This window comes from Manacus vitellinus, unplaced genomic scaffold, assembly GCF_001715985.3.
Source record: "Manacus vitellinus isolate BGI_N305 unplaced genomic scaffold, ASM171598v3 scaffold_16_pilon, whole genome shotgun sequence".
Lineage (NCBI taxonomy): Eukaryota > Metazoa > Chordata > Aves > Passeriformes > Pipridae > Manacus > Manacus vitellinus.
Genome location: NW_021939189.1, coordinates 8,738,153 through 8,764,768, shown reverse-complemented (window position 1 = coordinate 8,764,768; position 26,616 = coordinate 8,738,153). Strand labels below are relative to the sequence as shown.

General features: G+C 39.8%; 1 protein-coding gene across 3 annotated transcripts in view; it reads right to left on the bottom strand.

Annotated features, from left to right (window-relative positions):
* Window positions 1-26,616, bottom strand: part of ARNT2 (aryl hydrocarbon receptor nuclear translocator 2) — a 93,989-nt gene that overhangs the window by 20,466 nt on the left and 46,907 nt on the right. For all 3 annotated transcript variants that reach the window (XM_029958723.1, XM_018069696.2, XM_029958724.1), the window contains 7 exons: window positions 19,584-19,686; window positions 17,539-17,604; window positions 16,977-17,062; window positions 9,741-9,817; window positions 7,630-7,764; window positions 6,715-6,789; window positions 3,736-3,887 (listed from right to left, as the gene is read on the bottom strand). In XM_029958723.1, the coding sequence (XP_029814583.1) occupies window positions 3,736-3,887; window positions 6,715-6,789; window positions 7,630-7,764; window positions 9,741-9,817; window positions 16,977-17,062; window positions 17,539-17,604; window positions 19,584-19,686 (694 nt within the window). The remainder of the gene's footprint in view (window positions 1-3,735; window positions 3,888-6,714; window positions 6,790-7,629; window positions 7,765-9,740; window positions 9,818-16,976; window positions 17,063-17,538; window positions 17,605-19,583; window positions 19,687-26,616) is intronic.

The window sequence follows — 26,616 nt, the reverse complement described above, 5'->3', positions numbered from 1 at the left end:
CCCAACTGCTGGACAGTAAAAATGATACAGAAACAAGGAATTAGCACCAGTTTGGGCAAAACTCAGAATGTCTTCTCACTTTGAAACCAAATCCCAAACTGTCCCTGGTTTCAATTTCAGTTTCACAGGTTCAAGGAGTAAACAAAAGAAACTTCCTGGCTCTACAGGATATCCAGCACAGCAAGTGAGGTGGTACTGTCTGGGTCAACAGAGGGTTCTTCACCTACATGTTCAGTATGAAACTGGGAAAGCTCTTGGCTTGAACAAGGAATGGTTCAGCGAATCTAAAGGCCTTGATAGTTAATTCAAATTTACTTCAGTAAAGCTATGTGGAGGAAAAGTGAAGATGCTGTGAAAGCTCTTTTGTCATTGGAGAGGATTTCTGATGAGTTAATTTCTATGAACACTGAATTCACCAGTTCCCTTTCCAGGTATCACAATAACTAAAAAACTTTAAAGTTAACAGTTTCTACGGTGGGAAAGAAACAATGCTACTGTATCCCTACCAAGCTCTTTTTATGTAATAGAGGCACCCATGCTTCCTGTATCTGGTTGGGACAAAAGTGGAGTAGTAAAAGCCTTGGGGATGCTGTTGCAAAATCCTCTTTCAGAAATTGTCAGTATCTCCCTTTTTAGCCTACAGCATCAACTTACCCCAGTGAAAGGGTCTGTTTAACACCAGGACCAGGGAGCCTGCAGATGGCACGAGATCATGAGAAAGTAAGTCTCTACCACCACTACCACAGGCTGGATTTTTATCAGAATAGTTGAGCTCTATTGTTTGGCCCAGAGAATCTGAAACAGAAAGCATCTCTCCCACAAAGTGCAGGCTGTTTCATCCAGAAGGCTGCCTCCAGCAGGGACCTGTGCCAGCTCACTCCGAGAGAGAAGGTCTTGAGACTCAGGACTCAAGGATTCATAAATTCACTCACAGGATTCATAAACTCACACAGTGTGTGATTTTGAGGTTTACAAAAATGAAGCATCAGAATTTATATGAAGGTCAGAAAAATACGTCTCTTCTTTATTTTGAGAGAGATATATACATATATATAAAATATATTACATAATCTGTCACCATGACATTATTTCATTCAAACACTGCTCTATCTGTATATTAAATAAACGCTGATCATAATTATTATTTCTCTTTGGAAATCAAACAGTCCCAACTACACAGGAAGACGTGGCCAAATGGGGGACTTCTCTTTTCAGCCGAACACAGCACAAATGCAAAACGTTAAATGCTCCAATTCTCCAGGAAGTTTCTCTTGGATGCCTACACCCAAGTGAAACTGAGAGAAGTTTTCTTTTCTTTTTTTGCAAGGAACTAAGTGAACATTTGAACCTAATGTTTCCTTATCCTTCTGTACCAAAACCAAGCTTGGAAGGTTGACTATTTGAAGCTTCAAAGGAGTATCTTTATTAAAAACAAGGAGAAAAAAGAAGAAACAAAACAACCAAACCAAGCCAACAAATAAAAGTAAAAATCAATTAATCCCTCCACAACTGGAACCACCACTGCCCTCTACAGTCTTTTGCAAAAATGCTGTTCACTGACCAACTGATTTAAACCTAGATCTTTCAGCTACATTGTCTTTACAATTTCATGCTGAATTTATAACTGCCTCAAACCTGTATTTTATGAAGCTGCCCAGGTTATCACAGCAATAGGTAAATCAAAATACATCTCTGTGTAGAACTGCCTTCAGTTGGGCAGAGGCAGGCAGCCCTTCCTGGTCTGCATGGGAAGCACCTTGCTGGACCCAGAGCACCTGATACTTCCAGTGACACGTAAGGATGGCCACGCACATGGGGTCAAACCACAAGTCCCAGCAGGAGCTTAGTGAGAAGGCGGAAATCACCAGTCACCGTGACGTACAACTCCCCAAGGCAGCTAGGAAATCATAAGTCAAAACATGACCCCAAATGTGAAAATAAAAGAAAATAAAACCAGATACAGGCAGGAACATCAATACTTTACAGTAAGTTCTCTTTGGAAATCTGTCTGAGAACTGGGAGAGAACGGGGGGGGAAAACAAAACCAGTTTGAATAATGCATTCTTTCTACTATTCAAAAGCAGACATATAATGGGATGTATCTTGCCCATTTCAGAACATTTTCAACATGACAGGAAAGAGGGAACATCCTCTGTCAAAGTAGCAGCAGGCAACTTCCATATTAGGTCAGCATTTCTGGGTTGTTATTCAAACCTAGCAAGAGAGATGGAACCAGAGCCAGGAGCTGGCACTGTCCTATTCCTCACAGTGAGTGCTGCAGTGCCAAGCTGAACAGTGTAGTGCAGGCTCAGAAAAAAGCATTCCCAGAGTCAACACAGCGTAAGTCTCCAACCCCACTTTTTCATCTGTGGCCTCTTGGGAACAAAGCACAATTAAGCCAGCCCGGGACAAATCTCAGAAGTCGTTTTTTTTTACTTTGCAGGACTGTTTTTGCATATACAAATTACTTGGAAAAGTATTATGGGACAGCAGAAATGCAGAAATATCTCTTTTGATGCACAGTGCAGACAGTAAGATATTTAGCTGTCTTTTCAAGACACGTTTTCCTGTTTTCAATGAACTTAACTATTCAGTTGTTTAAGCCCAACTTTTCAGGTGTGCAGAGAAAAAAAATGAGCAAAACAATTGTGATGTAAGTGAGTGCACGGTCCTTTCAGTTCAGGTATGTGCCATGTCCAAAGGAGCAGGACAAGGAACACCCAGGGGCACTCACTAGCTTTCCAAGCTCAAATGCCAAAGCCCCAGGGGTTTGGTTTTGCTGCGAAGCAATAAGCAGGCATCTCCACTAGCAGACTGCTCATTCAGCACTTCAGATATACAGTCTAACAGGCTGAGATCTTAAAACCAGTAATTTCCTCACAGCTGAAAACTTGGCAAAAAAACCTCTGGTCAGACCAGAAGCAGACTGAGTTTTAGGAATACATTAAATTCATACTGGAAAGAAGAAACATTTATTAAAAAAATCCCCACACTACAAAGCAATTGAGGCCAGATTAACTTCTGCAGTTACTGGCTGAGAACTCAGGAGGCTCCAAAAGCATCTCTGCTCAGTCCACAGTGACAAACCTCCATCATACTCCGAGGATGACTTCCTCCTAAGAAGCCAAATGACAGATTTTCGAAAATAGTAATGCAAAGACAGGATGATTTCATTTCCATTTTAAGATACGGATTGGATTGTCCCCATGTTTGGGGATATTCCACAGACCTAAACTGAATTCCAGGAACCCTCCTCACTCAAGTCTACTAGGAAATAATTTTCCCAGCTTCATTATGTCATAAGAGTAGACACAGCTCAAGCAGAAGATGCCAGGACTGCAGAATGGTATGATCACAATGAACATGGACACAGAATTTTCTTTTGGCTTCGGAATCAGACTAACCTTCCTCCAGTATCAGGACAGCTGGCCTGCTGCTGGAAGCTCTGTGCTAGTTTAAGGCAGCCTGGACCGAGATCAATGGGTTTGTTTAATGACATAACAGATAAGTGACGTTTTCCCCCCAGTGCAGCCAGGCCCTGGAAGCATCTCAGGATAATGACACAGAGAAACAGCTACACTGTGAGATCCCATGATGCAGAAAAACCCTGTTACAGACTTACTGTTATACAGAAACAAAGGTAGCTAGAAACAGGCTACCAAAAAATCAAAATCTGCTTTACAGCAAAAAGTAATGCTAAAAAACCATGTACAGAGCACCTGGGAAGGCACATACTTTACGTTAGTGTTGGTGCAGATGATGTATTCAATCTCATCAGAATAAGGATTCTGAAACGTGAAGCTGCTGGTTCTGATCAGCATCCACTCCCGGTTTTTGGTGCGAAAACGATACATCACAGACAGGACTTGACCTTTCAGTTTCACCACCTGCAAAGCCATTTGGAAAGGTTAATAAAAGGAGATTGCTACCTGCTGTGTAAATGAATAGTAAACAGCAGCAACTGGTATGCTTTAAACTTGAATTACAGAAAGCCAAGGACAGATTGGAGAAATCTGCAGGCGGAGAGAATAAACAAAATCCTATTCGTGTTTGCAGCTTTTTCCTTCAGAATGAAATCCTCACACTTTGTCATATAAAATGCCATTTTCCAGCCTGCTTAGAAAAAGAATACAGACTCAATACAGGACAATCATTCAGGTCGTGTTGCTCTCCCAACAGGGAAACGTTAAGAATGTTTAATGTGAAGCACTTATCGAGAGAAACCAAACTGAGGATCTTTTAAATGTTTATAGGTAAACCATAAACCAATCACTGCAGCTAAAACAAAAGACCACAAGAAAAGCCATTTCAACGTTGACTGACTGCTTTTCTGCTTGGATACCTAGCTATACAATTCATACATGTAATATACCAAATCACACATCAGCATCAAAATTTAGGACAATGCTTAAACACAATGGTGTCTATTGTTTGGGGTTTTTTTTAGAAACTGTAAGGGGTTGGTTCCTCCCCACCAAACACACTAAAAGACTCTCTAGGATGGCAAAGTGCTAACAATAAACACTTTCTTTGGGCTTTCAGAAGAAAAAAAGAGCAATCCAGTGTTTGAAGGGAGAGAAGACTGATAAGCAACTGTCCATTCTAATAGTATGAATGAAAACAAGAGAGCAAAATCTTTGCATGGACAGTCTATTTGTTTGTAACTAAGAACTCAGGTGTCTGGCAACATGTAATTCAAATCCTGGGTTTGGTAGCTGAAGTTTTGTTCAAGTCAACAGTTGGGCACCAAGTTAGAATTAAGAAGCTGCCAACTCCAGTACACTCAAAGCAATCCTCACACACTGGCCCTGTAACCACATTTCATGTGTCATCCAACAATCTTGGTTTAAGCCAGAAGAAAATTTTCATGGTTTAAAGTCATTCAGCTGGCACTTTCCTGGACTATCTCTGTTTACATTTTATTGCTTTTCCACCAAGCTATCTCAGAGGTGCCTCAAGGAAGGAAAGGGAAGGTCTACTGCAAATAAATATTACATCTTTCCGTGGATTCTTAATCCTTAACACCTGGAATTTACTTTTTATTAGCTATCTGCAGCCTGTATTTTCTAAAAGTAGAAATCCTACTATTTATCTTCTGTCTTTATTGACAAGAAACTGGATTAAGAAAAATGCTCCAACCTTGTTTTTTCAGAGGTTTGCACTTCAAATTAATCAACTGGATATAGGACTAAATGGGAAGAGTGCAAATAGAAGACACAAAAAGATTTAGCAAAGCCCAGGAAAGTTCAAAATCATACTGAAGTAAATGCTTGGTTGGTTTTATTGGTTTTTTGTAATGCTTTTGTAGTTTGAGTTCACTGAGTGACATTCTTTTATCAGCAATTTTCTACCACCACACCCAGGGTAAAAGCCACAGAGCCGGTATAAAAGTGTGCAATCCCAAAAGTAACCTACTGGGTATCCAATAGCTGTGTTCTGGACCCTTTGATACTATTTGTTGGTCTTGGCCTTGAGACTATCTTATTTTGGCCTGATTTTTCCCACCCTGATGAATGAATTTATCTTCCCAAGGAAGTAAAAGCTCTGAGACAGATACTGGCAATTGACCAAAAATTGCAAAACCCTGCCTTCCTCCTCTGTTATGCACCAACCTTGTTCTGATACTGTCAGCAAATTAGAAGTGTCAAGTTTACAGAGGGTTTTTGTCAAAAAAAAAAAAAGAAAAAAAAAGGAGTTTGAAATCACAGTTACCTTTTTAATTAAGATATTTCTAAGGCCAAAGAAACAATAATAAAACAAACTGCAGTGATCTATTGTCCTGAAGTCTCGATTAAGCAAACACTAATTCTGTAATAATACATAAAGTACAGAGAGTGCTGGTGGGAAAATTCTGAACTGTCTTAAAACAGTGCACACAAACAAAATAGCACAAAAAATTTCAAGGCTAATGTTTAACTTTACTTTCTTACATTCTTTCGAAATAAAAACCACCTGGTGCAAAGCTTAACTGTTTACTTCAGTCTTTTATTGCATGACTGGAGTAACAGCCCTAATCACACTGCTACTGTACTGAACAAAAATATACCCAAAAAGCAATTGCCCACTAAAGAAACACCACAATATTTTCATAGATTGGACACAGATTGAGTGAACAGGAGCTTTTACTTCTAATTACATTTTTTCCTGCTGTCTTTTTTTATGACCTTAAGCAAATCATGTAGGTCCATGATCCAGCAAATCACTTATGCACATGCCTAACAGCGAGTAGTGACAGGGAAGTCCCCAGCAACTGAGTTCAGGGACACTCTGCCCGCCCTCCAAGGCCTGATCTCCCTTCCAGTGAACAGAGCGAGGACCAAGTCATTAACTCAATGTTAGTTAGTCAGCCCTGCTGAGCCCCAGGCAATCACTGGATGGATTCACTGGAGAGGGATGTTTGGTGTGTTATTATCCAGCAGCTCTCTGTCACTGTCTCTTGGATAGATTAGTGGAATCAATCATTTGGGCACCAGTGAAAAACAGCGTATGTGTTCTCACTGCTCCTGCGCCGCTGATGCGATCGGGCACCAGTTCAGGTGCACCATTTATTATGCAGCTTAACCAATTTCAAAACTGACCAACAAATTGTTTTGTATCTTGGCACTCCTCCTGCATAACAGAATACCTTGAGATGCTAAACATAAGAGCTACTTCTGTAATCAAAATAGTACCAAAAATAACAAATTGTGGAACAAAAGGAGCAGGACACAGCACCTGTTGGAAACTCTCTCGCAAATGGCTTTGATCTTCAGGATGGCAGAATTCTAGAATATCTTTCCCCAGAAGATCCTAGAACAAAACATAAACCTGTGTAAAAAACCCAAACCACAACCCAAATCCATGAGCAGATGTGCAAGTAATCCAGGTCTACCACCCTTAATGTGACTAGTCAGTTAATCAGGGATGAATCACACAAACAAGGTTTGCAGGCATCATGTCCTACGTTATATTTGTACTGCTGCACAGATATATGTATGTACAGAAAATTTTGAAGTGCTTCTTTAATAACTGTGGAATGGTGCCTTGAAGAGACTGACATTCTCTACTACAGTTCATTTTATGGCACTGATTTTTGTAAAAATAGTTATTATAAGGCTATCTAAAATCAAAATAAATTGAAAAACAAATGAACAAGAAATTATTTTTGCCTTTAAATTGCAACTGTTGGGAGTTATTTGAGGGTGAGTTGTGGTAGTCAGGAATTCATTTACTATTCTGCTCAGTTCTGTACTAGCCTCCTGTTCAGAGGAGCAGATGTAAGCCTAAAGGAAAATATATGCCATAAACGATGTTTGCTTACTGTTCAATAGATTGGCAGAAGCAAAGGTCTACAGGATTAAAACTCTCTCCAAGCACTGTTAACTTTCTATCACAGAAATGTCTTCACTGTAAAGCTGTGCAAGGTTTAGAGCACTTTGCTGTTAGAATTCTAATCAGATCTAAAGGTATAAAAAGATATCCCACATACCAAAGGGGAAAACAACATTTTACAGAGGCATGGACAGCAAAGAAAAATGAAAAGCATTTAGTGCATAACGTATGAATTATCAGCTACAAAGATTTCATGTTTGCAAATGGAATTCTCTTCATTAGCTCTAACCATTCTCCACCTTCCCAGTGGTCACAGACCTGGGGCTGGTAGCCAATGACGCTGATGCACCTTGGGTCGACAAAGGTGATGACTCCATCAGAGTTGTGCCTAGACAAGAACTCAGTGGGGACTGACATACCATTCATGTCCATGCACACTGGAGAGCTGGTTACCTAGGACCAAGGAAGTCCACACAACAGTCACCTCAAGTCAAATTTGGTTACGTAACTAAAGAACAGAATCTGTTGGCACACTCCTCACTACTGAAGGAAGTCATACATAAAACAACAGCAGATAAACAACACAGAACATCCTTTAGTCTAGTTTGCAGACCAAATACCTCATCCCATGACACTCATCTATACTTAACAGCACAAGAGAGAAACAAATACACCAGAAATTCCCAAGAAGGAGGGATATAGTAAGGATGTAAGTCCAGCTAGATTCATCTCACACTGCAGGCACATTAGGCATCTTGGTTCCTATCTCTGTCAACCAAGAATGTTTAGAGAACAATGCAGTCCTCCTGTTTTAGCATAGGAAGGTCAATCTCTAGAAGAAGTCAACACACTATCTGTAGACATATCCTACAGGACTGTGCAGACTAAGCACCCATATTTCAGGTGATGTGAACCTTACTCAAAACACCACAGAACCTGAATGAAGTCCTCCAGAGGCTGAGGCAGGGGATGTTAGGCCAGTAAGTGCCTGCTCATAATGAAAAAACACAGTCCTCTAAATCTCACCAGAGATTTGTACCTCAAATCTCACCAGAGAGAACGATGCATTTCCAGCTCTCTGCATGAAATCTGTGCAATCAGGCCATTTCATATCCATTCTATCCTACTGGGGCTACGGTCCCAATGCAAAATGAGCAAAATCTCTCTTTTTTTGCTGCCTAGAAGCTGATTAGCCAGTTAACTGTAGGCAAGATTTCAATTTGCTGTTAGAGAACAACATTTAACAGAGTTTTTAACAGAGTTTTTAAGCACCTTGACTCCTCTGTGATTTAACCCACCCACAGAGCCTCCTCTTGCCCTCCCTCACATACCCTGATGGCTCTTCTGACAGAACAGATGCTTTGACACTCCATACATTATTAATGTGATTTTCTTGGAAATCATCTTCCTTTGGCAGCTGTAACATATGAATCCCTATAACTTCCTTCTCTCTGTTAGTGGAATATATTACTCTTGATTATGAAAGCATGATTAACCTAAAAACCATCCTGCAACACTTCTGTAGCTCTGCCATGGCAATGGAGACCCACTCTACAGAAGTGCTCACATTGGCAGGCTGTTCGCCCCAGGTAAGATGGGTTTGGCACCTGTGCTGTAATGAAAGGTCATTCTACCTCTCCTCTGAAGGAGTGATACCACCCCAGCAGATGGCAATGAGTGCAGGAGATCATGCAAGAGGCTCAGACACGTTCCCCCGTGGCAGAATTCCCAGACCAGGAAGATAAAAATTAGCCTCCCTGCTGTGGTGATGGAGATTCACCACGGTTGCTCTGAGCTCTTGTCAGCAATGAAAAAAGGAAGAAAATACACTACAACAATTGCAACTGTCTGGACAAAAAGGAAGTAAAATTTTATTCTCCCAGTTCCTTTGGCTGACATCTCATTTGAATGCACAACACAACACACACTGAGAATAAAGCTGTGATTTCTGAAGTGCCTCTTGACTACCTTATCTTTGCCATTTTCAGAACACCTACTGCAATCACAGTTTTTGAAGTAGTTGATTAGCCAGAGAGAAAGAGAATGAATGGAAAAATGGCAGGGAGCATATCACGGGCTTTGGGAGCCACTTTAACCCACCATCTGCAGCACCTGTACAGCCACGTTTCTCACTGTCTACAATATCCCAGCCCTACACACCCTAAAGAATGGCAGATCTGTACACACTCATCTTCAGAAGTATCTCTGCTGTTCTTAGTGGACTAAGTACACACATGCACCAAAATTACAGTTTTATTTTGCTCTGTTGAAAGTGACTGACTGCAGACAGACATCAAGGTACTTTATATATTGGAGGCATGTTAGAATTTACAGTCCAGTACCAAAACATTGTACAAATCTTTTACAACTAAACCAAAACAGTGATCATGCTTTCAGAAATAGTTTGTATAAGGAAAGACTGCCATTACCTGAAGCCTTCCTATTGCCACGAGACAATATTTACTACCTTGTCCAACATCAGCATCTTCTTCTGGTATAGTCATTCCTAGAGTAAATGATAATAAATACTGTTACAATTAGGAAATTGGGCTAAACATAGATGCTGCTAACCTGGTTCTGTACTGTTCTAGATGCTCTAAATCACAAAAAATAACTTTATTTTCTTCTCTAGGATTCAGTCATTATTTCTGGGTTCAGATCAGATGACCTTTCTCAGTTATGCTCAATCCTCACATGCATACACAGGACCCACAGCAGCAATTCTGGCTGCTGAAGACAAAGCAGATACTAAAATCCCATTATACAGTGAGATGGACAGTAAGATTTCCATGAGTATGGCTCTGCAGCGTGTTACTGGAAACATGGGGTCACTTAAATGGTCAGTGCATGCACACTATGTTCAGTTTCCTTTGTGAATAATATATTATAATGAGTCTTATAAACAAGGTACAGCCTAAATTAATCACTAATTTTACGCTCATATTTAACAGCTGGTATTACTTTTTTCTATAATGGACTAAATCTGGGTTGTTACGCTGAAAGACAAAAAATGCGGATGCTTTGCTAACAGCCCTTGCTTCAGTTGTGTAACAGGAGTAACTGTTATAAACACAGGAGTAATTTCAAAACATACATGTGTACTATTTTCCATCTCAGTGTTTCAGAAATAGGAACATCCAGATTAACACTGTTTACTTGCTCGTTGGCTAAGCCTTTAGTAAAGGCTGTTTCCCAACTCCAGTTCTGAGATACCAATTTCCTATAAAGCACTTGAAAAAACGACTTCCAAGAGTGAACCACTGACTTATTTTAAGTGATTTGTAAACTCTTTCACAAGGCGTTTCAAATAAATCAGTCACAACAGGCAGTGAATCATTTAAGAGGTACTTACAAGCATTAATGAAATTAATTGCAAAGCAGCTATCAATTACAAAACAACAGCCAATTTATTCTCTAAATTTATAATTCCCAATGTAAGTCAATCTTTGGACTGTGCAGAGGATGACAACACAACCACTTTCTTAAATGACACCTCTGAAAAATGACTATAAATGCTGCCAAATGAACTGAAGTCATCTCTAAGGAAGTTATTTTGTATCAAAATAGTTGAATCTTATCTGACAATCAGCTTCCAAATAGCACTTTACAGGTATTTTTTGGTCCTCATTGAGCTATATAATAAAATAAAATACACAGTGTATGAAAGAAAACCCCTCATGTTTTTGTATATATATTCAAACTTGTTTTGCGATTAATCTCAGAATCTGGGGGGCACAGCTTCATTTGCAGCCCCCGACTGATAACTAGGATTTTATGAAGGGATCTCAAGAGTTTTACAGAGGAGCATTATTGTCCCATCTAACAAGAGCTGTTTCAAGGAAATAACTCCAGGCACTGCAGTTGGATAACCTTTACCAAAAGATCCCTTTTAAACAGAGTTTTTCATTTGAGAAGGACAAATTTAAAGTATTTTCCCTTGACTTCAAAAGCTTTCTCAATCATTTCCTTAGTGGTTCAGAGTATTGCAAAGGACAGCAAAGATACAGCTGGATGGTTTCCACTTTGTATAATCTTTTTTTTCTGCAGCTTTCAACAATGCTTTCATTTTTAGGAACTCGGTCCATGCTCGCTATTGCCCAAATAAACTCAAATAAACTCAAAGCAACATAAACAATCTCCAAAATTAAACCTAGCTAAGAAAAATTATTTTTGACGTCACTCTGTTGACAAAGGGAGGCTGTTGTTATAATTTTCACTCTTTCTTTTTTCCTCCCCAAGGTGGATTACATTCGGTCTGCATAACACATTGGAAAATGTATTAGTTGGGTTATCCCACAAGACACTCTATGAATAAAAACCAATCTGCCTGGAATTAATCAATACATGATCCAGGGGGAACTGCTAACCCTTCCCTGAAGTGCCTAGAGAAAAAATATGACAAAATGATTGTGTGCTCCTTTGCAATGTAGGTGCCATTAGTGGCAGCATTTCATAGAGGGAAATTATTTTCTTTACTCTTCTGCTGGTAGTTCCAACGATTCAACTGTGCCTGTGCTTATGTGGGAGGATGCATTTGTAGAAGAAACTTACTTTGCTTTAGCACACTTCTTATTGAACATACTCCAATATGGACAGGTAAATAAAGATATGTGCCCTGCACTTAATACCCGTTTGTCCAGCTCTTAACATAATGTAATTTTGCTCCTGGACACCGCCAAGTGCCATCATTATCTCTAAAAAAAGTAAGAGCTTGGAGGAATGCAGCCATGAAACTGATCTTCAGGGGACATCAACAACATAAACATACATTAGTTATTCACAATCTTTACGCATAACCCCGCAAGAGACTTTATTTCTCAACACTGAATATACGCTCCTCTTGAATAATAAACACAGTGCTGTGCTTGCTCCAGTTAATATCAACAATTTGCAAAGCTAAGCCTGCAACTGAGCATCACAAATAGAATGCGGTGCCGTCAGAGGTTATATTTAATTTCCAAGTGTCCTTTATGCCAGCAAACAGTTTCCCACAGGGCAATGGCTTGTGTTTGTGTGGACATAAGGAACTTTTCAGTTTTCCCAAAGAGCTTCCACTTGGCTTCAACACCAGAACAGCTTCATCTTCTGCCTTTTTTTTTTTCTACCCTTCTCCCCCATATTCTCTGTGAGACACAGAACAGTGTTAGTGGACTTGTGGTTTTATTTCACTACACTAAAAATTAAATGATTTACAAGTCTTTAGAAAGATGTAAGCTAAGTGTCCAGAGATCATTAGCAATCCCCTGCTAATGTCTGTCTCCATCAGAATCATTTCTGATGGTTACTTGCTTGGGGATGGAACTGCACTGTGTGACTTTATCTCCCATGCACAACAATGGAAAAAGGCTTTCATAAAAAGAAAAGCTGTGCATGTTTATGGCATACCAAGGAAAAAAATCTTGTGGAAAATCCCAATAAAAACTAAATTCTTCTTTCTTTAAAAAAATAAATAAAGCCTTGAAAATGATGGCACTGCAAGGAATATTCAGGCAACTATTTTGTTTTGTATTGGAAGAAGGGAGTACTTTGCACAAATGTCTAGATTCTGGCCAAAACTTTAAAAATAACCTAACAGCTTCGGCATGCTGTGGTTAAGAACGTTACCGTAAGTCTGACTTGGAAGATTAAAATGTTTCTTTTTTAACTAAAGAGAAAAAAAGATTTCAACATTATCTGAATTTGACATTATTCTGGGACTTTTTATTGAAAGCTTTTGAAATAAGTATCTATCTAAGCCTTTTCTTCACTATGTGCTTTTCTGCTGGTGCTGGTTTTGATTTACAGAAAACAACCAACATCTTGACAGACTGTATATTCTCTCTACACCAAATATTTTCCATCAATTGTTATGGCATGAAAAAAACAACCTATTAGGAAAATATCATATGGACCACAGAAGACTCATTTCCTTCCAGGAAGGACATGCTCAAAGGGGAAAAAACACAGCAGAAAAGCAAATCTTGCCTAGGTTGAAAATGGAACAATCAAGAGAAGGTCAGCATTTCTCAGTTTTGTGACTGGTTATGAATTTGAAGTACTGTCTAGGCTAAGGATGACAAGTTCTAGCTGTGCTGCTTTGCTGGGAACAAAGGGACAAAGGCTGGAATTGGTGCTCACCCAGTTCCAAACCAGCGATCCTCCTACCTCGTTCAAAATAACCCAACTCTATGTTCTCACTATTCAATCTCACATGCAACATAACTGGTTGGAATGTCCATCTGGATTACCTGACTCCTTTTTCCTTTGACTTCCACACAAAGTTTACCTGATATAAGCGTGTGGGTATCACGTGCTGGGTTTTGCACTTGATCTTAGTTTTACCCTTCTCTTTTCAGGCACCGTGGAGGAAAATGAATGGACCATTAACAAACACAGCCTGAACAGAGGATGAGGCATGATGCTTCCTGAGTTTTCTCTTCCATTTCTCAGTGAAAAAGGGGCTAAAGGCAGTCTCCAAGTACCTGCTGCTCCATAAATGTGAGAAAAACCACAAAGGCAGGCAAGATGTGCAAAATGTTTTCATGCTGACCACAGACCTGAGCCATAACACAAAAAACGCAGTCTTTAAAATATGCCACCATACTGGTGCCAGCTGTCTGTAGCTTATTCTTTTTTACCTATTTGAAGTACCCAGATTACTTCACAGATTTGCATAGACTCTTCACTGCAACAACACTGTCAAACCTGATAGTCTGTCACACTGATAATGATCACAGAGCAGTTCTTGATATTTCTGTATCACCACTGATTGTTATATTCAGTGTGGGATTAAAAAAATTACACAATGGCCACAGACAATGCAATTCAACCCAGAAAGCAAAAATAACAAGTGCTAAACAAAAGAGGTTAAGTACAGATTAAGTGCATTTGCTAAATATTTGTTATTTTGTTTTTGAAAGTATGTTTTGTGTTGTATATTACCTATATAATGCACATGCCACACTGCATGCTTTGAGAGAAAAAGATCTGGAGTTTATATTAGAGTGCCCACTTGGCGATTGAAAAATAAATTAAAATTATCTTTTCCACAGATGAATTTTTAAACAGTGATTTAGCACAAGCCCATTTATTTCAAAGAATCCAGAGATGATGCAAAGGCCAGGGCTTGCTGCTCTCTAACTGATTTGAACAAATGTAATTTTATTACAGGGTAGAAAGGCCTTAGCAAATTCCATTACTGCTGCAGTTATTTCATTTGCTTTGCAGATTATACACATCAGAATTACCACAGGAAAAGAGAAGAAATGCAGTATGTTACCACTTATTTACCTAAAAACATAGGGGAAAAATTCAGCCCATGGATATTCCCACTCAACCCTGAAAGTCAATGAATGCATGACAATCACCAGCACAAAGTAGGGAAGACTGGGAGGGCAAATAAACACTCATGAAAAAGGCCCCAATTTTCAACACTATGTGCCCTGAAAAAGGCACTCAGTCATGACTAATATGAGTAAAAATCTGGATGGTAACATAAAAGACCACTGAAATTCCACACAAGGCCATCAAAAACAAAAACATCCCTTAGGATTGTGCTATAGTTTGGAGAAATTAACATTGTGGAGGAGAACTGGGATATCATAAGGGAGCACCATGTGACTTTGAGGAGTGGAGTAATAGAAATGGGATAAAATCCAACATTACTAAATGCATAAGCATGCACTTGGGGACTAGTAACAGTCATAAGCTACAGCAACAGAAATGGGATGGAACTTGGTATTACTAATTGAAACATCACACAATTCAAAGCAAGAAGATCTGCAGCTGACAACTGAGGAGAAGGCAGGCTGGTACACATATCAAATGACTGAGGATGCCAGCAGGATGCACTATACAGAAGAGAAGGATGCTGTATCATACACTGCCAGTCAGGACAGGAGATATTGTTTGCATTATACACCATTACAATCTCATCTGAAACAACAGTGTATAGTGCCAGTGACCTGCATTTTGGGAAGTGAAAACACAAACAAGTGCAGAGAAAAGTCACAAGGATAAAGAGAATGCACTGTGAGAACGGAGAGTAGAAGAAGTGGGCTGGATTATCTGTGCTAAGTCCAGGCTGTCAGGATATGATCTCCTTCTGGAAATGCACCAGAACACTGGAGAGAAACAGAGATACGAGGCAGGAAAACTCCCACTTGATCTTCAGTGAAATAAAAACTTCCCATAAAATAATGACGACTGAAAATTAAAGAGATTGTTAGGCATGGGAAAGCAGTGAGGTTTTGGAAGAGTTGGAGACAGGGAAAACATCTCACTAACGTAAACTGGAACTTACAATGTGATTGATACCCGGCCACTGGGCACTCAGAGATCCAGAAGATCCTTTTAATCCCATGTTCCTGCACTGCATCCCTGCTGTCCTGCAGAAATGGTGGCTGAAGGGCACACGCTGCCAATGTCATAACCTAGTGCAGGTTCATGCATCTGCAGCTCTACACTAGCAACATACACTCCTGAAGTGTTAGATCTCTTTAAACATCCCATAACGTGCAGCAAGCTTCTCATTCAAGCTAAGCAACGAGCTGAAAGAAATCTTATTTGACCTGCACATTCCTGAAGAGACATCCTGTATATCACGGTTGAATTCAATTATGTTTGGAATTACCAACAGAAAAGTTAATGTCTTTGTGGAAGAAAACAAACAGAAAAACCCCTGCCATTTGCAGAACACTTGACGGTGCTCTCACTCTTTTGAGATAGAAGTGAAACTGGAACATTTTCACTCCTATTAAATCCCATTAGCAACAAGAGGGGAAGTTTTCCTCTGCTTCCCAAACTGCAATTCAGCAGAAACCCAACAAGAAATTCACATCTGCATGCTGGTGTTTGCACCCCACTGCAAAGACTTGGTACAAACAACCTCTCAGCACTCATCATCTCTGGATAAATGTGATTTATGGCTGTGGTACACGACCGCAAAAGGGCAGGACAGCTCCTGGTTTGATTCATGCCAGCAGCACTGTCACATTGCAAACAGCCTCTACAACTCCTGCAAACGCCAAGGTCAAATAACCCTGCTCATAACCATGTCTGGATGAGCTCCTCTGTCTCCTCTTTGAATTTTTCAAAGGTAAATACTCCCATATGTAATATTGAGTTCCAGTAGGTAAATGTTTTTCTCTGTAGTTCAAAGCAATATGCCAAGACTTATTCCCAAGAAAACAGCCTCAAACCAGAATTTATCACAAATACTGAACATTCTCAAGTAACACCATCACTGTGAAGACCCATGTGCCTAAACTGTAATTACAAATTTTCATACACAGGTGCTTGCAATTCAGTACTTAAGTGTAAAGTATTAGCTGGTGTTTTCTAGAGGTACACATGCTTTGCATCCACCTTCTTCAAATCAGACCATTTTTATGTTGGTTTATGAGGTTGAAAACTTTTGTTCTCAGTTGCTGGAATCCTGCATTACTGACAATTCCTACAGTTGCTCTGTGCCAATGAAATTGAGAACGGTGTCACATGGAAAAATGGGGATGCCCTGAGTAAATAACAACAACTGATTTCTTGTTATCAAGAGCTTCTCAAGATGAGGTTTAATCAGTGACCCCACTAAAACTCATCCTGTTTTTCTAGAAGCAAACAAAGCTGAGCCAGGTTTTCAGGTGTCACTGACAGTGTGGTGCACACCACCTCCCACGAGAGACACTCACCTGCTGGTGGCCATGCCTTGATATAGCCAGTGCAATGGACAACAGCATACTGTGCTTCTCCCTCCTTCACTGGGCCAAGGCCATTCCTAAATGAACAAGAAACACAAAAATATCATGTTGACTGACATGCAGAATAGCTTTGTGCTTTTAAACTATGACAGTTAATGACTTACAGGTATTTGTAAGTTATGCTGGAAACAACCAAGTGTCAACCTATAGTTCTGTGCACTGTCAGCTCCATTACGTTGCTATTCAAGCTTTACCTGTCTTGCATAATATTTCTCCAAGAAAGATACTGAAGCTTAATTCAGAGATGGAGCTGGTTAAGACAAAGAATTTGAGTGACACGTGCAAAAAGATTTTGTTTGCAAAAAAGGCCCAGTGACTCCAGCACAGCTGAATTTGGTGGTGAGCTCTCCTCTCCCCAGCCCCAGGGCTGTTTTATGCTGTGTGCTAATGCAGGTGTTTGTCCAGGTAGCACTCCTGGAGAGAGCATGAGCACTCCCATTTCCCACTGAGGTAATGGCAGCTAACTAGTCTGTGGTAAAATAAATAATAGTACCTGTATCTTTTTCTCATGGTTGTTATTCTGTTCAGAGGTAAATGATCCAGAGGAGCATTTCCACACCTAAAAGTAAATTAACAGTTTATAGGACTCAAATATAAATATAAATATACATGATGAAAATGCACTTTCAGATCTTTATTAGCATATATAAGTAGACAATAATGGATACTTATTTCTGACAAAAAGTTGCAGATTCATGTTTTCTCAGAATGTGCTGCTTCCGCAGGCTGAGCTTTTTAGGTATGCTACAAATATTTTCTCTATTTTAGAAAAATAGAAGAGACTAGAAAAAGATTCCCTTCTGCACTCCCTCAACCTAAAAATTATTTGAAATTGATATTCCAAGGGTGGCTAAAGAATAGACACTCTCCAAAATACCATAAAACGAGGGTGAAAACTGGAGAAGAACATAAGTCAGGACACCAAATACCCACACAAACCAATCTCAGTTTTCCAGTAGCTCCCCTGGACAGAGCATTTTGACTGCCATAGCCCAGCTACAATGTCAACAGACATTAAACTAATGTTTGCAAGATCAAACTATGTACACTGTCAAGAAACTTTAACACTTATTGATGTGCATTTTGTTATATTTCTAAACATGTCTAACTGTATAATTTCAAAAATTCATTTGAAGCTGAGTAAATAGTTTGAAGGGTAAATGCAGTTCATTTTCAATGGGAAAAGGAATAATAACAATGAAAGAAACAATCACAAGGAAAGTTCACATTATTTGAGGCTCATTCTTCCCAGAAGGTTTTTTTTAATTCCCCTTCTTTTTTTCTTCTCAGTCATTGCCAAGGAGATGGAATGAACAATTAAAATAAGATTTAGAATTAGAAAACAATGGGGCTACTGGCACTTGTACAATCACTCTGGTACACTGGAGTTTACAGAAACAGAGTGCTAAGAAATAACTGCAATGTGAATTGTTTTGAAAGCTGGGGAACAACTGCAAACAGGACATTAGGTCTGGTTTTCTGTGTACAAAAAAGTCCTCCTAACACCATCAGTGTGTGCAGCTTGGAGGAAGAAACAGCAAAGTTCCCAGTGCTGCTCTTCCTAACTGAATTTCTTTCCTCCCAGTTAAGGGGGGAAAAGTGCTCTAGGTGCTCTATCTGTGAAGTCTGATCTTGCAAGCATAAAGTGTATAAACACCTTACAATGGCACCCAAGAGCCATACATTCAGTCTCCTCACATGATGAAGAAAATTCACCACAAAACCAAAGTATAGGTATCTGTACTGTAATATGTCACATATTTTGCTTTGTGCTTTTCACTCTCTGGCGAATTTTGCATTTGCTGTTTTCAGCACATATATTGTATTTAGGCTGCAGATGCAATTATGTACTTTCCCCTCTTAACCACACAGACAGAAATTTATTGCAATAGCAACAGGCATTTTAGCCTGTTAGCACCTAAAACAACAGAAGTGCTCATGAGCCCCGATGAAAAGCACTGGGCAGGCAAATATCTTTAAAGAAGCCCAAGCATTGCAGGAGAGGTTGGAAAATTGCGAATTAAAAACCCTCTAACAATTACTCATTTATCTAGTATCAGCCAGCTGACATCTGGTAATTCATACCAGGCTTAGGTTAATTCCTACATAGCTGGCTAGTTTGCAACTGAATTCCTGTTTATTTTCAAGATTCTTTTAATATTATTGGTTTGCTGAAAAAATACACAGAGTTGGGCTTCCATTACTCTTGCGAAAGCTTTGTTCCTAAAGTATTGATTCAAACAACTTAACTGGAAGAGACAATGGCTAACATTCCAGGGGTGAAGTGGTCATGAAGTTCTCTGAAAAAAGCATCCTACACCCCACACTATTAAGAATAACTACAACACACAAACAAGGTGCTGTTTTGTCATTAATTGTAAAGGAAGACAGGTTTCAGTTTTCCTCCAATTCCAAAAGCAAGCATTCTAGAAATGCTTCATGGGAGTGTCATTACAGCTTTGGCTTTTAAGCAAGGTCTGAAGTCAGACAATCTGAGGCAGGACTGGAACCATCATGGAATCCAAGGTAAATGCATACCTCATCCTGCAAATGAAAGAGCGCCTGGATCCCATGCACATTCTCATTGAGGACTGCTGACCCTCTTTCTTTACTGTTCCAGTCTTCAAGTCCAGGATTCGTCCTAGAAATGCCAGGGAGAGCAACTGGTGTTCAGTGCATAAATTTAATTCCATTTACTAGAAACTAAGATAACAAGAAGTTCATAAGCTGAATGCCATTAGCCCAGTTAGGGGAAAAAATACCAACGAAAAGTCTTGATCCTGGTCTCAGAGGGGAGGATCAGTTATGTGCTGGCTTAACTAACGATTTCAGCAAGGCTGACTGAGTCACAACAGTGATGGCTCTTCTCTTGATTGGCCCAAGACCAACTTCCAAGGCAGAGTCAAATGTCTGGAGGCAGACAATGACAGCAGGCATAGCTTTTGACTTGATTTGCTCCACTCTTTACCAGAACTGTGGATAAAGCAACTTGTATCATTCCCCAGACAGCTGCTCTCTTTCCCTGTGCTTGTGCTTATCCAGATGCTCCCATCACAGCACCACTTCACACAGCCAGAACTGTTGTGATGGTGAGAAGCACGTAAAACCAAAGTTTTCTCCTGGATAGCGAGATACATCACTTGTGGCGGGGTCCTTTCATAGTTGATGAAAACCTGATAAGTCAGAGTATTTCTGAAGTTAATTTTCAGCTGGACCAGTGAGAGGATCTGACTCACCAAACAGAAACACGAGTCCATGCAAGGTCCATGTCCAGACCCTGCTGACTACAAACCTCAGAATCACACACCAGAGGCACAGCACTGAAAAGTGCAGACAGCTACCAAGTTGTCAAGAGGGACCACTGAGCTGGCACTCCTATGGTAAGTGGGGGGAGGTCTTTAGTAAAAAACAGGGGGTAACAGATTAATTTTTTCATTCAAAACAGAAGGCAGTGGTTACTACAGATAGGTTCAGATCAGTGACTGCAGGGTACTAGTTATCACCTATAATCCTTCTGTTTATCACCAAAGATCTAACAGAATGGACTTTTGTATCTACAGCTCAGTTGATAACAAATAACAGATGAGTATAAAATCTTGCACAGACTAGAAATGAATCACTGGCCCAGGTCCATGATGCTACAAGGCTGGAGGCAGCCACAGAAGTGACAGTGGGCAAGAGAAATGCAGTGCAACATCTGCTGGGCAATTAAATGACAGCCACCAGTGCTGACAACATCAGACCATGAGCAAACCCACATGCTTAAGGTGGGTATCTTTCAGTAACAAACTATATAAGCCTAAGTCTTTACTGTTATATAACTAGCCAAGTTTACAGCAATGTAAGATACCATACTCTGTACTGTAGAAATCATGCAGAATACATTCAGTCTCCTCACCAGACTGACTTAAAAGTCTCTGTCCAAAAATTAAGTTATGAAACAATCCTACTGCCAAACACCAATTTCAGAATTACTTTACCCTTAAATATTTGCTTCCATCCATGAACGAGAATAAAATAATTATGTAATAGTTTAAAGATTAATGTTTTAGCTAAAGAACCAGGCAGCAGCAACTCTTAAGGTATACTCCAAATAACTCCTTCTGGAGGAAAGCCATCCTTGCCAACAGGTCATTTGGTGTATCTCCAAGGTGTATCTTGGATGGCTAAGAAGTTAACAAGTCTGGGAACAATTCCTAAAGATGCTTCAATTCAGAGCACTGTGCTGTATATCAGTACTGGTCTACAATTCAGGTGTGAGATGGGATGAAATCATACCACCATATTTCCCAGCTCAGTTATGCTGACCCTATGAGTTAGGATGGATCTGAAGTTCAAACACACTTCCTTTCCCTGCATTGGAGTCTGTCTCTCTGTCTTATTTTGTATAGCCAAAGCCACAGTCTACTTCCCTATCACCTCAAATAATCACACAATTTAGAAAAATAAAGTATCATCAGGTAGAAGGCAAGCTGTTCACAAGCGAGGGCAATACATGACAAAACAAAGAAGATAGAATACATGCAGGACCCAATGGCTGTCCATGTAAGTATGCCAGTCAAATCAAATCATTAAAAGCATTTTTCTCTTTGGACACACTAACTTTGTCATACACATAAACAAAAGTTGTTTTCTGTGAACTTTTTTTTTCCGTTCCAATATAAATTCTTGAAGAGACACTAATAATCAAAAAGCAGTGACAGTAAATGTAACTCAAACAGCTAAAAGGAATTTCTCTGGTTTTATCATCCAAGAACATCTATTAAAAAAAAAAACCAAAAAGGATGCTTCACAATTACGTGGCCACTAAGTCTAGAATTGCTGACACGTGTTCCTTTGGCATGTGTGGAACCCCCAACAACAAAAGACAGAGTTTTTAAATTTAGCTTTTTGTTTGGCAATGTCTTAGAAATATGTACCAGATAACAAAGAGAAGTCTAAATTTTGCCCTGACTTACAAAATCACTGCAGGGGGCATGTGGGAGTATGAGTCAGAAATGTTTGGTGTACAGATATTACGACAAAGCTCTCTCAGCAGCTTGTTTCAATAGTCCATCATCCATGTGTTAACCTTGCAGAGCTCTAACAATATACTGCAGATTTTGACAAAGAACAAGCAGTTTGTGTCTCATCTGGTACTAGAAACATGATAAAATTGTATCAAAAAGAGAATTATAGATCAACAGACTAAGTAAAGCAAAACAGCATAAATCACATCTCAGCGTCACAAAGGCAGCTCAGTTCAAGGAGGTGGCATGCCCTGATGATAGCTCTGTCACAGAACCATAAAATATTCTTATCTCTGTGTTCCTGCATCCTCCATGATAAATGTTCATTTAAGTTTCTCCACAGGATGCACATGAAATGCATCTGATGTTAAAGTTGACAATTACATTTTTATTAATAAGAAATACTCCAGGATGCTCTGACAACTTCTGTTAAGTGAACAGTGCATGCATGTATTTTTTTAATTTCTTCTTCTAGTTTCTTCAATAGAAGAGTTTAACATCCCAGTGCCACCACCAGCTGGACTCCTTATGAGCTTCCCCACAAACTGGTAATTGCATGTAGTTCATTTTCATGGTAAACTTTTCTCCTCTCCAGCTCCAGACACAACTGTGGGATACAGCAAGTGCAGGAGCACTGCTGTGACTGACACTGCTGTCTTATTGCCACTTACAGCAGCTGCACAACTTGGAGGAAAACAGAGTTTGTTTTGCTGCAAAGGAGAAAGCAAACAAATGAGCACAATGCTTGTAAAACTAGCACATAAATCTCTACAGTTGGTCTGGGTATAATTGATAATTTGTTGAAATCTCCCCACTACAGCCCCCATCCAGAAGGCAGTGTTGCTTCAACCTGTAATAAAACCAGTTGTCCTCAGAGCAGGAACCTGCTGTGTGATCCAGGAACCTGATGTCAGCTGTCATGACAGGAAAGGGCTGTCAGAGGGGGCCACAGAGGTGAGGACAATGAGCAAGTGATTCATTATTTGGGTAAAACGAGAGGCCATATAAAACTCTTCCCTTTAAAGAGGTAAGTTGGTAGCAGATTCAAGGAATGAGGATACATGCCAGAAACATTCCCTGCAGGGTGTTTTCAAAGATGCTCTAAAACCACTCTCATGATGATCAGGGGGACAAATGTTCATATTGGCACCGATACATCCCTTGCGTGTGCAAACAGTGACCGGATTATGCACAAACCTTCCCCTTTTGGACCTCCAATTGCTACTGTGAATGTTCAAACACGTTTTCTGTGCTTGCAGTGTTTGAGATGAACCTAAGCCAAGGATTGGCCCAGGCCTACTGAAGTTCGTGGGGTTTCAAATCTGGGAGGTTGGCTCAAATCCACTTTTACACAATAGCACCAGCCTGTTAGAAAATTTGTTACTCCATGTTTATGCACCGCATGCTAAGGTTTATAGCCTCGTAATCAAACACAATCTGTTCTTTGTTACTTTTTTAATTTCTTTCTCTTTTTTTTGGTGGATTCAAAACTCCCATAAACTTCAACACCTAATTCCACCACAAATGCTTTCTCTGCTGGAGTTCTAGTTCTAAGAATCCTTCAGTCTGTAACCAGAAGGAAGAGTTGCTACATAAGGACATTCTTCCGCAAAAATTTCAGTGCAAGATGAAATGACTGCCTCTAAAAACAGGCATATGGTGCTCACATCCAGATTGCAGCATGGAAACACCCAGCTTACAGAGATGGGATGAAATTTGCTTTGGCCTCGTGCACAAAAATACTATTGGCAAAGTACAAGATACAATTTTCCATTTCCCTCTAACTCATGAGTACATGGACTGCTGTCCTGCACAGAATCTTGGACCTGATAAGGAAACAGTCTGAATGAATATATGGAGTCTCACCTTGCCCTCAATATCTTCAGCAACCCAGCAAATTTCACTCTCTAGATGATAATGTCTTGTCTTACAAAGAACAAGTTAGATATTTCATAATTCTTCTCAGCCACCAGATTGTCCACATATTTCTTTCCAGGCAAAATAAAATAAAGGATAAACTAAGTTTGGTTTGGACAAGATAACAAAAGATAACTTTGTGCTCATCAAAAATACTCCACAGGCTGCTCAAGGAAGACAAACAGAACACAGGAATACTGAACCCAAAAATCCTTATGAAAACTAAAAACATCTTTATCTTACTATAAAACCGGAAAAAGCAAGACAGGGATGCAGGAAAACAAGAGGAAATAATTAAAAATAAAAACAAAGCGATGGTCAAGGTATTGTTGCTTCTGAACACAGCTTCAAATGCAAACTCACCCTCAAACTGAAGGGTCAGACAACAAAGGACTTCTATGGTGATGCTCTATTAGAACATTAAGTCTTTATAAATTAGTAGCAAAGATCAGCTGAAAGATGACTGTTCTCAACTAAAACAGTTTGTAGAGAACCAAGATACAGGTCACTGCTTGGGACAATCAAGTTCAAGAAAACCAGGTGAAACTTTTTTAAGTTTTCATTTATCAGTTTACACCTGTGCACTGACTAGAGCTGAACATTCAGCTTTACACTGACTGAGGTGCTCAGCTGACAGAGTCCCTCTTGAAAGCAACAGAGACATTATGAATACATGAAGAAAATGTCTTCAATAAGATTAAATAGCCTAAATTTGATCAACTTATGTTAAATCACTCTTGATAAGCTTACGACAGAGCGATTATTCTGCATTAATTCAACAATAAAACAAAATAAAAATCTTTACAAATGTACAGCCTTAAAACTCTAAGGGATACAATTTTATCTCATGTTCAATGCAGCAACTGCTTTAAGCTCTATTAAGTTTAATAAATATACATCCACCCTGTGGATCTCAACATAAAAAAAGTTATAGATGATGATACAAGAATACATTAAGAATCACAATTGCAATGCAAACACCTTTCAGGAACTCACATTTACATAAACTAGATTCTAGAAGCTCACAATATACAAATAAGACAATATACACATAAAAAACCCTCAAAACCCCAAAAGAACCATGGACAGTCTTTCTTTCAGAATTTTAGGGTTTATTATTTACATAAAGGCAACGCTCATAAATGCAAAGACCTATCAACCACGCACATACACACACTGGAGCACACAGTCTCTGTCCTGAAAGCCCAAGTCCCTGCCCTACAAATATCAAGGTATTTACTGTAGGGTTGGTGAGACTGAGAGCAACTGCCAGAGTTTGGAAATAGGCTGCAGGGCATCCAAGTATCCTCTATAAACAGGAAAACAGAGCATCCCTTCAGCATCACACCACCACATATGTGGAGTGAATCCACCAAACAATACAATATTAACAAAACTGTACCAATAAAAAGTGCATGTCTCTGCCCCCTCATTGAAAAGAAAACAAACACATGAGGAATAGAAATAGCCTGAATGCTCAAAACAACAGACAAGCTTAAGACCATCCTAACTTAAAATTACAGACTAAGGGCACAACCACATGATTGGCACCAGTTACCCTGTGCACCTACAACCAGCACTGATTTTACAGTGGGTCTCCCTTGGTCACATCAAGGTTACAGTGCAGATCCCACAGGCAATGCCCACCCAAAACCTGTTGTTTATTGTAACACCACTCCTTCATATTTGCTGATTAGTTAATGGTCTTTTAAATCTTTGACAAAAAAGACACCAATTCTTGAACATTTAAAACACATTGAGAGGCCATGAAGAATGCACAGTTCTTGAAATTAAGAGACTGATGAGGTTGTTTTCCCTGAACAAATTTGCTAACTCGTGATGCTCATCTCGTTCACAAATAAGCCCAGCGTGCAGACACTGGCACTCCCCACAACACTCCTTCCCCAGCACCAGACACAGCACCACGACATGGGACTGTGGCCAGGGATTGGGATGATGCAGAGCAGATGGGCTTGGAACAGGCAGCAGGCTCTGCTCTTTCATACTTTGGATTCATGTACGTACAGTTTTAATTCACATGTGGAAAGGGTCTGTTCTCCAGACTGTCTCCCCTGTGGTGCAGGAGCTCCTGGGTTCTGTTTGGAAGGTGTCTGGTAGCACAAGTCACCACTTACTGGTATCACAGCATTTACAGACCACAATCACAACTCCAATCTCTGGTTTATAGGAAAGTCAGGACATCGTACGGGGTGAGGGGATAGGGATGAAAACAACAGTGGACGTGTTCCTATCATGTGGAGATGGTTGATGCAATTTAAATCTTTCCTGATTCTTAAGCTAAAGGAAGGCAGGTCTAGATTAGATATAAGGAAGAAATTCTTCACTATGAGGGTGGTAAAACCCTGGCACAGGTTGTTCCATCCTGGGGCAGACATCCCATCCCTGGAAGTGTTCAAGGCCAGGTTGGATAGAGATTTGAGCAACCTGGTCTAGTGGAAGATGTTCCTGCCCACGGCAAGGAGGTTGGAACTAGATGATCCTTAAGGCCTTTCCAACCAAAACTATTCCATGATTATAAATATAAACCATCAAAGCTCAGTCTCCTCACTAGTCTAGCTTCTCAGGGGGATTATTTGAACCTCTCTAAATATGTTAAGGTTTACATCATCTAATTGCAAAAGGCG